This window comes from Heterocephalus glaber, unplaced genomic scaffold (assembly GCF_053883595.1).
Source record: "Heterocephalus glaber isolate CG9 unplaced genomic scaffold, H.glaber_assembly_v1.0 deba00001662, whole genome shotgun sequence".
Taxonomy (NCBI): Eukaryota; Metazoa; Chordata; class Mammalia; order Rodentia; family Bathyergidae; genus Heterocephalus; species Heterocephalus glaber.
This window is the reverse complement of record NW_028258403.1, coordinates 13,133,637-13,146,419: the sequence shown is the minus strand read 5'-3', so window position 1 is coordinate 13,146,419 and position 12,783 is coordinate 13,133,637. Positions and strand designations below refer to the sequence as shown.

General features: G+C 32.9%; 1 protein-coding gene across 3 annotated transcripts in view; it reads right to left on the bottom strand.

The window, feature by feature from the left end:
• Positions 1-12,783, bottom strand: part of Arhgap5 (Rho GTPase activating protein 5) — a 79,162-nt gene that overhangs the window by 14,350 nt on the left and 52,029 nt on the right. For 2 of the 3 annotated variants that reach the window (XM_021243810.2, XM_004864023.4), the window contains exon 3: positions 5,848-5,995. In XM_021243810.2, the coding sequence (XP_021099469.1) occupies positions 5,848-5,995 (148 nt within the window). The remainder of the gene's footprint in view (positions 1-5,847; positions 5,996-12,783) is intronic. The other variant, XM_021243811.2, reaches the window with a different exon arrangement.

Genomic DNA, 12,783 nt, shown 5'->3' with positions numbered 1-12,783 from the left:
GTGCTGGGGTTAACAGGAGTGCAGCTACCACACCAAGCTGGTACGTATACTTTTTGTGTATTCTAGACTTCAGCAAATAAATATATTGAGGACAATAGGTGTAAGATTTCTCATTGTGGAAGAGAATTATTAATACAAAAAGGAAGACGAGGAACTAAAATGTACTTTGTGGTGCATGAAAATTGGAAGTATTAGTATATACTCGGTTTTTAATACAGATATCAAATAAGTACAGGTACAAGTGTATATATGTATGCAAATGGACACATATATATTTATTTCCTAGTTTTTTTTGCTGAGAGGGCATAGAATAGCTGCAATTCAGGTTTTTAAATACTGTTCTCCACCAAAACAAATCAGAGTTCTCTGGAGAAAAGACTAATTCCAAGGCTGGATAAGGAAAAAAACTATAGTCAAGTCTGCTATGTTTCATGCCAGAGAGTAAAGAAATGCTTAAAGAATTATGGCGCTAGCATTTTATTGTAAATGAATTTTCCTTTCTCATCTATTTATATCGATACTGATCATGTACTTTTATATTCCAACACTACCACAATTTACATTCTCTTCAAATGCACAGCAAACTTTATCTAGGACAAATCACATATTAAGTCAATAAGACACATCTAAATAAAGAAGGTTTGAATATGTTCTTTGATCACAAAGGAATAGAACTATAAACCAATAACAAAAAAAATCACAAGTATGTGAAAATTAACACACTTTTCAACAGCCAATGTATCAAGGAAGAAATTATAAATGAAATTAGGAAATACTCTGAGATGCATAAGAAGGAAATCTTATGGGAAGCATTAAGAGCAGTGACCAGAGGGAAATTTGTAGCTATAAACACTTACATAAAAAAAGATCCTTAGAAAGTAGCTCAGTGGTAAGGTCCATGCTTAGCATGTGCCTGGCTCTGGGTTTGATGCCCAGTACCAGAAAACAACCAAAAACTTAACTTTAAGGTAAAGTTAACTTTAAGGGAGTTAGAAATTAGAAAAAGAGTAGGCTAAACACAAAGCTAGTAAAATAAAGAAAAGAAAAATCAGAACAGACATAAAATAGAAAGTTAAAAAAAAAAATGGAATGAAATAAAAAAGTTGGTTCTATGAAAAGATCACTGAGATTGACAAAAGGGGAAGACTCACTAAATCAGAAATGCTAACAGGCATTTATGAAAAATCTACAGCTAACATCATATTCATGTTAGCAGCAGTAAAATATAGTGAAAGAATGAAGACGCTCCCTAAGATCATGAACAAGATAGATATATCCTCTTTTATTATTTCCATGAAATATTATACTGGAATTCTAGCTAAAATAATACAGCAAGAAAAATAAGTGAAAGGCATTTATACTGGAAAGGAATAAATTAAAATTATTCTCATTTGTAGATGTCAGAACTTACATACAGAAAATTTAAAAGAATCCCCCAAAATACTAGTAGAGTTAACATAAGAATTCAGCAAAATTGCAGAATACAAGATCAACGTACATCAATCAGTTGTACTTTTATACATTAGCAGTGAGCAATGTGAAGACAGAATCAAGAAAATTCCAGTTACTGAAGCAGTACTGAAAGGAAAAAAAAATTTTCCCAGCCTTGAGCAACCCCCTTCCCATTCCTGCCCTCTTTCATTCCCTTGTAGCTATAACTCCTTGTTCTGGTACAGATAAAATTGGCAACTATGTCCTGTGAACAAAATTTATGTTATCTTGTTCTCACAAGGCTAAATTACAAAACTGCCTGCCCTTGTACTGTTTCATATAAACTTGCTTACTGCATTACCAAGAAGACCAACCTCTTTGACCAAATGTATAAAAACTAGAGTTTCTCCTTTGTTCTTCACTATTCCTTTGGACATTAGTCTATTAAGGTGGTGTTCACCTAGAAACCTAAATAAATCCTGTTTCCTATTGGTCTCTCCTGTCTCTTGGATTCTGTAACATTATAGGTATCCAAAAGAGTAAAATATCTATAAATACATTCGTCCAAGAAGAAGTAAAACTTCTACACTGAAAACTATAAAATAGTGCTTAAAAACAACTAAAGAAGACCTAAATAAATATAAAATATCCTGTATCTTGTGGATTGGAAGATTAAATACCATCGAGTGGTAATACTCTCAAACTGATGTACAAATTCAATGCAACTGATAGTAAAATCCAATTTATTTGCAATTATCTTTTATTATTTATAGGAAAAAACAGGAATGATATTTCTATTTGGGAAAATAAAAACATCAATTAACTAGGTGTGGTTGTGCATGCCTGTAATCCCAGTACTCTGGGAGGTTGAGGTAGGAGGATGGTAAATTCAAGCCCAGCCTGGCAATTTAGCAAGTCTCAAAATAAGAAAAAGTACAAGGGACATACTCAGTGTGAAGGCCCTGGATTCAATCCCCAGTACTCGTGGTAGTGGAGTGGCATATGAGGGGGTTGCTATCAGTGTGGAATTTCACAAAGATAAAACATTTAGTTACTAAAAAGTTTTTATTTATTTTAAAAAATGATTTTTAAGGATTATGTGCCAGAAAACCTGAATGAATTTGTATTAAACATAAGCATACTAAAATAGTTTGAAGAAATGCTTAAAGGGCTAACTGCTAATTCTTCTGTGATAAAGCAAGGCTAGATAAAACAGCTTATACTTCAATTGTTAAATTCAGATGTCAATGATCCCAACTTTGTGCACTTACTTGACAATGACTGGGTTAAGGTTACTGAAAGCCTAGAATTCTGAAATAAACTGGAGAAGTCCTTTTTAATAATGGACCTTATATGCTTCCTAATGTGTTATGTTCAGAAAGATGCTTTAGTCATACGTAGAATCCAAGTCAAAGCTTAAATCTGATCACGAATTAGCCAAATAAAATTTAGAAATATTCTGCAAAAATCTGTTAAGAATCTTCAAAATATCTAAGTGACATGAAAACACACACAAAGGCTAGAATTGGTCTAGATTAAATAAGACTGAAAATTTTTTGAACATGGTATTTACATTGTGGGTATATGGAGAGAATGCCCCTGTTCTTAAAGAATATATGCTGAACAATGTAGGAGTGAAATTCATGATATCTGTAACTTAATCTCAAAAGAAAAAAGATTAGAGGAGAGAAACATGACAAAAAAATTAACCAATGATCTAGATGAAGGATACACAAATTCTCAAATTATTCTTGAAACAGTTCTCAAGTTTCAAAATTTTTCAAAAATTGTGGGAAGAGAAATAAAAATGGTTATTTTTTTAAAAACCCTTTACGAGAACAAGAGAACAACTGACTAGGTTAACGGGAAATACAGGGTGGTTTAGACCTGTGGTCATATATTTAAAGTGAAATGCATGGTTTATGCTTTACTATGGCCACGATCTGTTGTTCTGGCTCAAACAGAACAGTTAGCAGAGTTTAACCAGAGTTGAGGTTTTATCAAGTGAACAAAGTGGTAGAAGTTGAGGAGGTATCAAGGAAGTGAACAGAAAAATAGATCATATCCAGGATAAGACAAGACAGAAGAAACAAATGTGATGTTTAGTGAAAATATATTAAAGTGATGAAAAAAGTAGAAGTTCTTCAAAACAGCAAATTAAGCTGAAATTTAAACAAAAGGCACACACACACACCCACACACACACCCACCCACCCAAAAGACCCCAGGTGCCAGATGATAATGAAAGATTACATGCTTTGGTGGTGATGAAAACAGTCTGTATCTTGAATGTAGTGGTGGGTTACATGACCATAAAGTTATCAAAATTCATATGGTACAATTACAATTGTTGAAATTTATTGCATGTAAATTTTATAATTATATATTATATAAATAAAGCTATTTTTTTTTTTTGGTACTGGGGATTGAACTCAGGGCCTTGCGCTTGTGAGGCAGGTGCAGTGCCACTGAGCTAAACCCCTGGCCCTAAAGCTGATTTTTAAGACTCATATTTTCTTCAAGGTTGTTAAAGAAAATTGATTATAACAATGATACTGGTAGTTTATATTACTGCATCTCTAAAAAGCAAAATATCATTTAAAAATAATAAGTATCTGGAATATATTTCTATTACTGCAAGAGGAACCTTAAATGTAAAATCAATGTGCTACACAGGCTATGCTGAGAGTTGTAAACTGTACTCTAAAGCAACTGGAAATTCCTGCTAAAACTTTACCAGTTTCAAAATCAGTATTAAAAAAAACCATACTCCTAACTATAAAAGAACTAGCTTTATTAATCTTTTAGTCTACTTTTGTAGTCTTATTGTTCCTTAGTCTATTTCTGCCAAAGCATTTAAACATATAAACTAACTGAATTAGTTATGCTGAATTAACTTGGGTTGTGCTACAAATTAGAACTGCACTGTATGTTACACTTGAAATTCATTAATTTTCCTCAAATCAAATCACTCAACAACTATGAAAATATTCCAGAAATGATAATTTCTCAGTATAGTAACAAATGATGGGAATTTAAAATTGTAATAATAAATGCCAATCCATCATTATTATTTCCAATTACAAATCAAAATATTTTCCAATTGCTTAGTCATATCCATAAGGCTTAATTATATTACTAGAAAAAATAATAATCCTTTAAATCCAAAGCAAAAAGTTAATACTATTATAAAGACCGTTGTATTTCTTCTATATTAAAAATGAACAAAAGGGTTGGGGATTTAGCTCAGTGGCAACGTACCTGCCTTGCAAGCACAAGGCTCTGGGTTCTATCCCTGGTACAAGAAAAAAAAAAAAAAAGAATAGAAATATAGGTAAGAAATTTGCCTAAAACACACTTCTCAAGTATTTGAAGGCTAAGTGGCATATTCTATGTATATGTATGTTCTGTAAATTAATACTTATTAACTGAAAGAAAAAGACATGCTACAATTACAATACTAGTGAATAACTGTATTTCCTCACATTCTACCCACTTATTAAATCATCATTCTTTATCAAATAGATGACCCAATATGTACAGGGCCTAGCCAATCAATCAAACTTAAGAGTAAGATGTAATATGCAAAAATTAGCACAATTATTTAGAGCATGGAGTGCTAGTTTTTTTAAGCAGTACTCATATTTTAAAAAAGAACATTAAGAACAAGGCTAAAACTGACATAGCTCATGTTTTCAAACCATTAAAATTTATAGTCCATCAATCACTAAATTTTATGGTTAACCTATGTTCATTTAAAATATATTCAAACACAATAACCTGCATCTATTGGACCTCTGACAGATCCAATTCTCTTTTTTTAGTTTCAATAGTTTACATTAGGCAAAATAAAACTGACAGCAAGCTTTCTGAAATATATCTATAATTATGGCTAGGAGTTTTAAAAGAAAAAAAAATCCATGTATAAAATGGGTAACACAAATAGTACTGAATTTTAAAATACTGAAAACTTCCAAATTTCTGATTAAAATAACAATGATCTCTTGATGGCATAATTTAATAATCAAATAATATTCTCAATTAGAATAGAGAAAGTTAAACATTTTGGCATTCAACTTAGCCATTCATTAGGTTAAACAGAAGTTCAGCAAAAAACATTATTTGCTTTCTTTTTTTTGGTACTGGGGATCAAACTCGGGACCTTGTGCTTGCAAGGTCCACTGAGCTAAATCCCTGGCCCAGCAAATAATATTATTGTCAATAACAAAACTTTCAAATATCAGATGATTACCTTAATATGCAAGAAAATCAACCTTAATAATGAACTACAAACACTTTAACAATAAAACCTCTTTCAAAATTTACCTTTAACAAGTCACAAACACTTGATGAGCTATTGTTATCACAAAAATGAAACTTGAGATCAAATTTCTTATATGGATACATCTATCCTACCTGTATCTTCAATAAATTCCACACACTTTTCAACAAACAGTGGTATGGGCTTCTCAGCTGTAACCAGATCCTGGAGGGGCATCCCAAAGTAATTACTTTCCCAATTTCTACGTGTTGGTGGATTGAAGTTTTTAGTTTTCTTTTTCTGCTGTAAGAAAATATATTCAAGTTAAAGGTATTAAAATTAATTTTCTTCAGAGTATTAGTAGGAAGCAAAATAAGTTTGGAGCAAAAGAAATATTTAAAAGCCACATTCCATCTAAATGCCTATCAAAATGGGACCAATTAAATCCTGCTGCAAGTAGCAACTTGAGTAATAGAGACACAAAAGTGAACAGAAAAACTAAATAAAAAATTTAGAAACTCAAAACTGGCCTGAAGAAAAAATTGTCTTTGGAAAGTAAGATTGGAGAGAGATCAGAAAAGATCATTTTTCATGCCAAAACGAGGGACAAACTAGGAATAACCAATGCCCAATTTAATTTCAGTTTACATGTAGTCTGTTAATTTGGCCCTTAAGATAGATCCAAAGTGATTTTTTTTTGAGTGAACCTATATTTGTAACGATAACAAATTACTGATACAATGAGGCTCTGTAACTCCATCAGCTTTCAGTCTATTTTTCTCTTGTTATTTTTCCATTTTCTATCTGACTCAATTTTTTAAGTGTTAAAATAGTTTTCAGAAATATTCAGTACAAAAATTATTCACAAAAAACAAAATTATGTAAGAATGTTCAGAGTTCAATCTAGTGTTAGAAAATGGATTCTTAACCAAGGAGTGAAAATCCAAAGAAGTATTATCTGGAGTCAATAATGAAGAGACTCTGATTTAGTTTTTCTTGTCTAGGGTATGACAAGAATCTTTATAGATGATTCTATTGTGCACTACTAGTTAAGAATCTCTGAAGTACAGGAAGACAAGAAAGTTTTCTGAAATTCAAAGAGGATGTTATGACACTTGTTGGCAGCTCTGGTTCCTTTTTCAGTCTAATTTTATCTACAAATTTTTACTATGTCTGGTATAAATAAAAAATACTACTTTTAAATATCATTATTGGTTTGCAAATAGGGCAAAACCATAATTTCTAATAAGTAAAGTGGAAGGGAGCAGAAGAGGGAGCACAGGGACATCTCTGAATGTGTAAAACAACAGTCCTCTTCTTAGTTTCCCATTCTTTTTTTTTTTGGTACCGAGAATCAAACTCAGGACCTTGCACTTGCGAGACAGGTACAGTGCCACTGAGCTAAATCCCCAGCTCATTTTCCCATTCTTTCTGGGGGATTCTTAGGATAGATCTTTCAATACTCTAGAGTATTTGGATATCTTCAATACTAAAGTTCTTTTAATTTCAAGTTGTTCTACTAAGCAAATGCTAGAGCTCAAGAAATCTAACTTTTAAATCTTTATATACTATTATTCTGGTAATACAAATTACATACAGGTATTTTTATCGATAACATACAACATAACTTAGGTGTTTGGAATGCTGTCAACAGGGGATGGGAGTGTTTGATTTGGCTCAACAACTACTCAGTCAAATGATGTGTATCCTTATTCCTTAAATGATTCCTCTACTACTGTAATACCATCATCCAAAGAAAACCATGTTCAACAAAGTGGAAAGACACTGTCACTGCAAAGCTGAGGTAGGGGACAGTGGCCACGTCTTCATTTTCTTGACAGCAGTAATGTGTTGCAATATGCAAACTATAAAGTGCATTATTATTGGCTTAGAAAAGTGAAATCTGAGGCAAAGATGTTATTTGTATTTAAGACCCAACGGGCATCACGGTGGGTAAAATATACCCAATCATACTTTTCTAATGAAAATATGTACTTTAGTATAACTGTATTCAGCTGTGCATCTCAGCTACTCTGGGGGAATACAGGAAGCAACCTCTGTGTTCACCCACTTGGTACGACAAACAGCAAGGTGTAGTCAAGTGTGTCAAAGGGTGAATTTTATCCACATTATATGCCATGTTACATTTTTGTGTATTTATAATTTATTTTATTAAATGTTTTCTTTTGATTTCTTATAAAATTAGCCCAATTCAAGTCCATTGCCTTAACCACTCAGCCACAACTATAAAATTAGCCCAATTCAGTACAATACTGCATGAAAATTCGTTTTCATAACTTTGGGAGGAGGTTGAAAGTGAGCCATCAGGTGATTCAGCTAACAATGATGACTTGTGTAAGCAAAGAATTTAGCAATATATGACAGACATGATAGATACATAGGACAGAGAAGTACAGAATGAACTTTGATTCAGATGAGGAAGAAAACAGTAATGAAAATAAATATTTGACTAGTCAAAATGCTACAAAATGGTCATGTATACCTGAATTAGATCTAGGTCAGAAAATGTATTCGGGTTCTTGTCGGGGTGAAACCTACTGGACGTACTGCCAACACTTTGACTCAATTTTGGAAATTGTTTGTAATGGATGATATGCTACAAGATGTTTTGAAATACATTAATAATACAAGTAAAACATTCTATATGCATCAATAGTAATACTCAAAAATGTATTTATCGTGACACTTCACTATATGAACTAAAAGCCTTCATAGCAGGACTTTATCATTCTGTCAGAATCTAAAGAATATATAGACATGATAGATGTCTCGTTGAGATTTTTAGAACAGAAAGACTACTCAAGAAGAGATTTGGTTTCTTTCAAAAATGCTTACGTTCTGATAACAAAAAGACCCTTCAAGAAAGAAAGAAAAAAATCCAACAATTTAGCTGCTATTTGCTCATTTTTTTGGTCTTTTTTTGGTACTGGGGATAGAACTCAGGGGATAGAACTCCTTGCGTTTGCAGGACAGGTGGCAGAACCACTGAGCTTAATCCCAGGCCCTACTTGTTCATTTTTTGAAATCTTTGTTTTGAACTATCAAAGAATTTATACTGTTCGAGTATACAACTTAACAACTTGCATCACTTCATGGTTGTTGAAGGTTTCAGCAATATATACCAAAGAAACCTCCCAAATACAGTATAAAAATATATGCCTTGGTAGATGGTAGAAGAGAAAACATATTACACCTTGAATTTAGAAACTTATCCTGGAACTCAGCCACCAGGTCTTTATTCATGCAGTAATAAACTGTATGATGCTGTAAACAAACTTGTTGCACCTATTTCAAAAAGTAACCCAAATGTTACATTTGAAAAGTGGTTTACTAGTTATCCATTTTGTAACGTTTGCTTAAAAAAACACCAGTTGACCAGCACAGGAACTATTTGTAAGAACAAAGCAAAGATTCCTAAAAAAATGTTCCAAAATAAAACATTTTTCTAATGTTCCACAATAGAGAAATATATAATACAATCTTTGGATTTCAGAAAGATATAACATTGGCCTCTTATATAGTAAGGAAAAACAAAGTAGTATTGATACTATCAATGTTACACCATGATAAGGTTGATAGTGAGGCTGGGTATGGTAGTGCATGCCTGTAATTCTAGCACTCATCAGGCTGAGGCAAGAGGATCTTGTGAGTTCCAGGTCAGCCTGTGCTACATAGTGAATCCAAGGGTAGCCTGGACTATGTAGTGGGACCATTGCAAACACAAACAAAAAAGACTGACAGCGAATCCTCAACAAAAATGAAGCCAGAAATGGTTACATTTTACAACAAAAGAAAAGGTGGAGTAGATGTTGACAAGTTATGCAGCAACTATGATATCAATTGAAACACAAAGTATTGGCCAATGGTGGTGTTTTACTTGAATCTAAACATGTCAGACATAAAGAATTTCATAGTTTACAAAGAAAATAACAAGCACAATATCACAAGAAGTTTCCTTAGGGGATCAGGACTGGAACTGATAAATGATCAATTACAACAGAGGAAGAACAGTATGTATCTGCCCAAAGAGCTTTGCAAAAGAATTCTGGAGCAGACCAGTGAACAGACAGGTGAAACAGCACAAGAACCTCCTAAGAAAACAGGAAGACCAGCAAGATGTCAAGCACGTCATACCAAAGAAGATAGGAAAACAAAACATAGGTGCTATCAGTATGATACTTGTGTATGCAACATCCTGTTCTCATGTGTGAAAACTGCCTTAGGTTTGATAATTGAAGTAAAGATTATTTTTGTAGTAGAGTTTTATTTGTATTTTCATTGTAGTTCACATGGGAATTATCTTTTAGATTCACTAAGGAACCAAACAGTTGATGTAAAAAATGCTTATTCCAAACACTCAGTATATATTTGATATTTTATCGATACTTCATCTTCCTGTGCTAAGTGCACATTCATAATACTATAGGAAGCTCCTGACAAAAAGAGGAAGACAAAGAGGTGAAAAGTATGGCCTGCAAAACAGGAAAGAAAAGCTAAGCACACGTGCTGTCAGTGTAAGCAAGACTTGAGTACGGAACATGCTGTTGTCGTGTCTGAAGACTGTCTTAGGTGTGGTCACTGAAGCAAAGATTATTTCTGTGGCAGAGTTTTGTTTGTATTTTCATTGTAGTTCAAATAGGACTTTATTTCTGCTGTTATTTTTTAGATCTTGTAAGCAGGTAAACAGTTGATGTTGAAAATGTTGGTGTTTATCAGACACTCATTACATATTAAAATTTAATATTTTATTTTATTGACTTTATTTTCCTGTTAAGTACACATTTAATATAATAAAACAATGTAAGTTTAATATAATAAAACTCAAAATTAAAATTAATAATTCATCAACAGAAATACTCTTAAAAAATAAATGTGGGTGTCCGTCCCCCCATAATGACCTTTCAAAAAATTTACCATGGGGGCCTGGGGATATAGCTCAGTGGCGCCGCACCTGCCTGGCAAACACAAGGTCCTGAGTCATATCCCAGTTACCAGGAACAAAACAAAACAAAACATAAAAATTTACCATGATGCCCCTAAAGAGTAAAAGACTTATAAAACAAGATTACATTTAAATAGATTAATGAAAATAGCAATAGATGCCTAGACTATGATGGTAGCAACTAGAATGAACACTCTGTAATACCAGAAAGCTGTAAGCTACTTAGCTAGTTCTGTTTAGTTAACTCTTAAGAAACCCTCTTTTTAGTACTGACCTTTAGAAGCCAATCTAAACTCTCAGACGACTCTGAAATCATTCTATCTCTATTCTTGAAGTCAGAGGTAAAAAAAGTGAAGTCTAAACTTTACCTAGGCATCTCTGAATGCTTAATTAAAATGGAGAAAGGGGTTGAGATTGAGGACACAAAATAAGGTAGATTAGGGCTGGGGATTTGGCTCAATGGTTTTGGTGCCTGCCTCGCAAGCACAAGGACCTGAGTTCGATCCCCGGTACCAAAACAAAAAAAGAAAAAGGTAGATTCTCTGGCTGATGCTCAGAAAATATTTTCCATGCTCTATAAAGTTATAAGGATACATTATTTAATTCTGCAGTTATACCAAGATTTAGCACTAGTCATCTCAGGTAATGAAAAGCTAAGTAGCTTATAGCAAGGAGTATCTGGTCAACTCTAATAAAACTGCTACAAAGGAAAATGCTATACAGATAAAGTTTTTGATAGACATGTCTATATTAGCTTTTCTGATAAACAAAAATGTATACAATTCCTTTTTTCTGTAACCATCAGATAGTTCATAACCATCAGATTCACTTAGGGAGTTCTTTCAAAACAAAACTTAAAAAAAACCTCTCCATCTAATTCTGAGATTCACTCCTTCACTAGCAGTTGCTGATCTATAGCTACCAACTCAAAATGATATATAATTTAAAACCTATTTCATAAACTAAGACTACATGATAATAATTACTATAAAATGACACCAAGGTTCTCTGAAATGGAAGAGAAAAAAAGTATGTCACTTTGCTGTTTATATCTACAATTTTTGATTACCTTTTGTCAGAAATGGTACCTCTAATAATAATTATGCCAAAGGAAAACAAACTCTGATTTATGATAATCCAATTTTTAATTCATTACTATATTCATTCTTAAGAATTCATATCCTGGGCTGAGGGTGTAGGTCTGAAATAGAGCACATGCCTAGCATGCTTGAGGCCTTGGGTTCAATCCCTAACACTTCAACAAAACAAAACAACAAAAGAGAATTCATAACTTTAGTTCTTGATTAAATACAACTGCCCCCAAGCTTTTTTTCTAGTCACTTAAGCAAATCTCATGTATGCAAATGCATACCCAGAGTAAAACAAGACTTTCCCTAACAAATAATGTAAACAATTGTCCAACAGATAATTTAGAAGTCTCAGTATAAGTAAACAGGATCAGGAAGAGAAATATAAATAGCTTTTTCAAGAAACTGCTCTTCAGAAATTAGCAATATCCTCAAATAAATATTATAAATCAGTTAACATTAAAAAATAATACCTCAACTGCTTCACTGGTAACCAACAAACAAAACTAGCAAAAGGGGAGTTGATGAGGCTTTCAAAGAATCTATCCAGGATACTGAGAAGATCTGGCAGTCTATACTCAGATGTGATTCGTGAAATAAAAAAGAAATGAGACATAGAGGATGAAATGCAAAGAAACTGGGGGAATAATCCATTATAGAAACTAAAATCACTTTAAAAGCACCAAGACTGAGTGCAATAGTAAAAATCATAATAAAATGGAAGAAACCATCAGTGTTCCTCTACTATGTCACATCTATTATATACACCCAAATATACTGAAGTTTGCTGCCATTTAAGAAAGAAGTCTCAATCTTCCTCTCCTTACTAGTTACTGCTCCAAGCTAAATTACTCCCTCTGGTAGGCAAATTATGTAGAAGTCATCTTTGCTACCACAGCTCCAATTCCTCTCCTTCCATTTACTCTTACATACAAATTAGTCTCTATCAACTCCATCATTCTTTTAAATCTGCTCTTAGTAAAGCCATAAATGATAGCTTTGTAATGGCTAGTTCTCAGTTCTTACCTGACTTTTCAGCA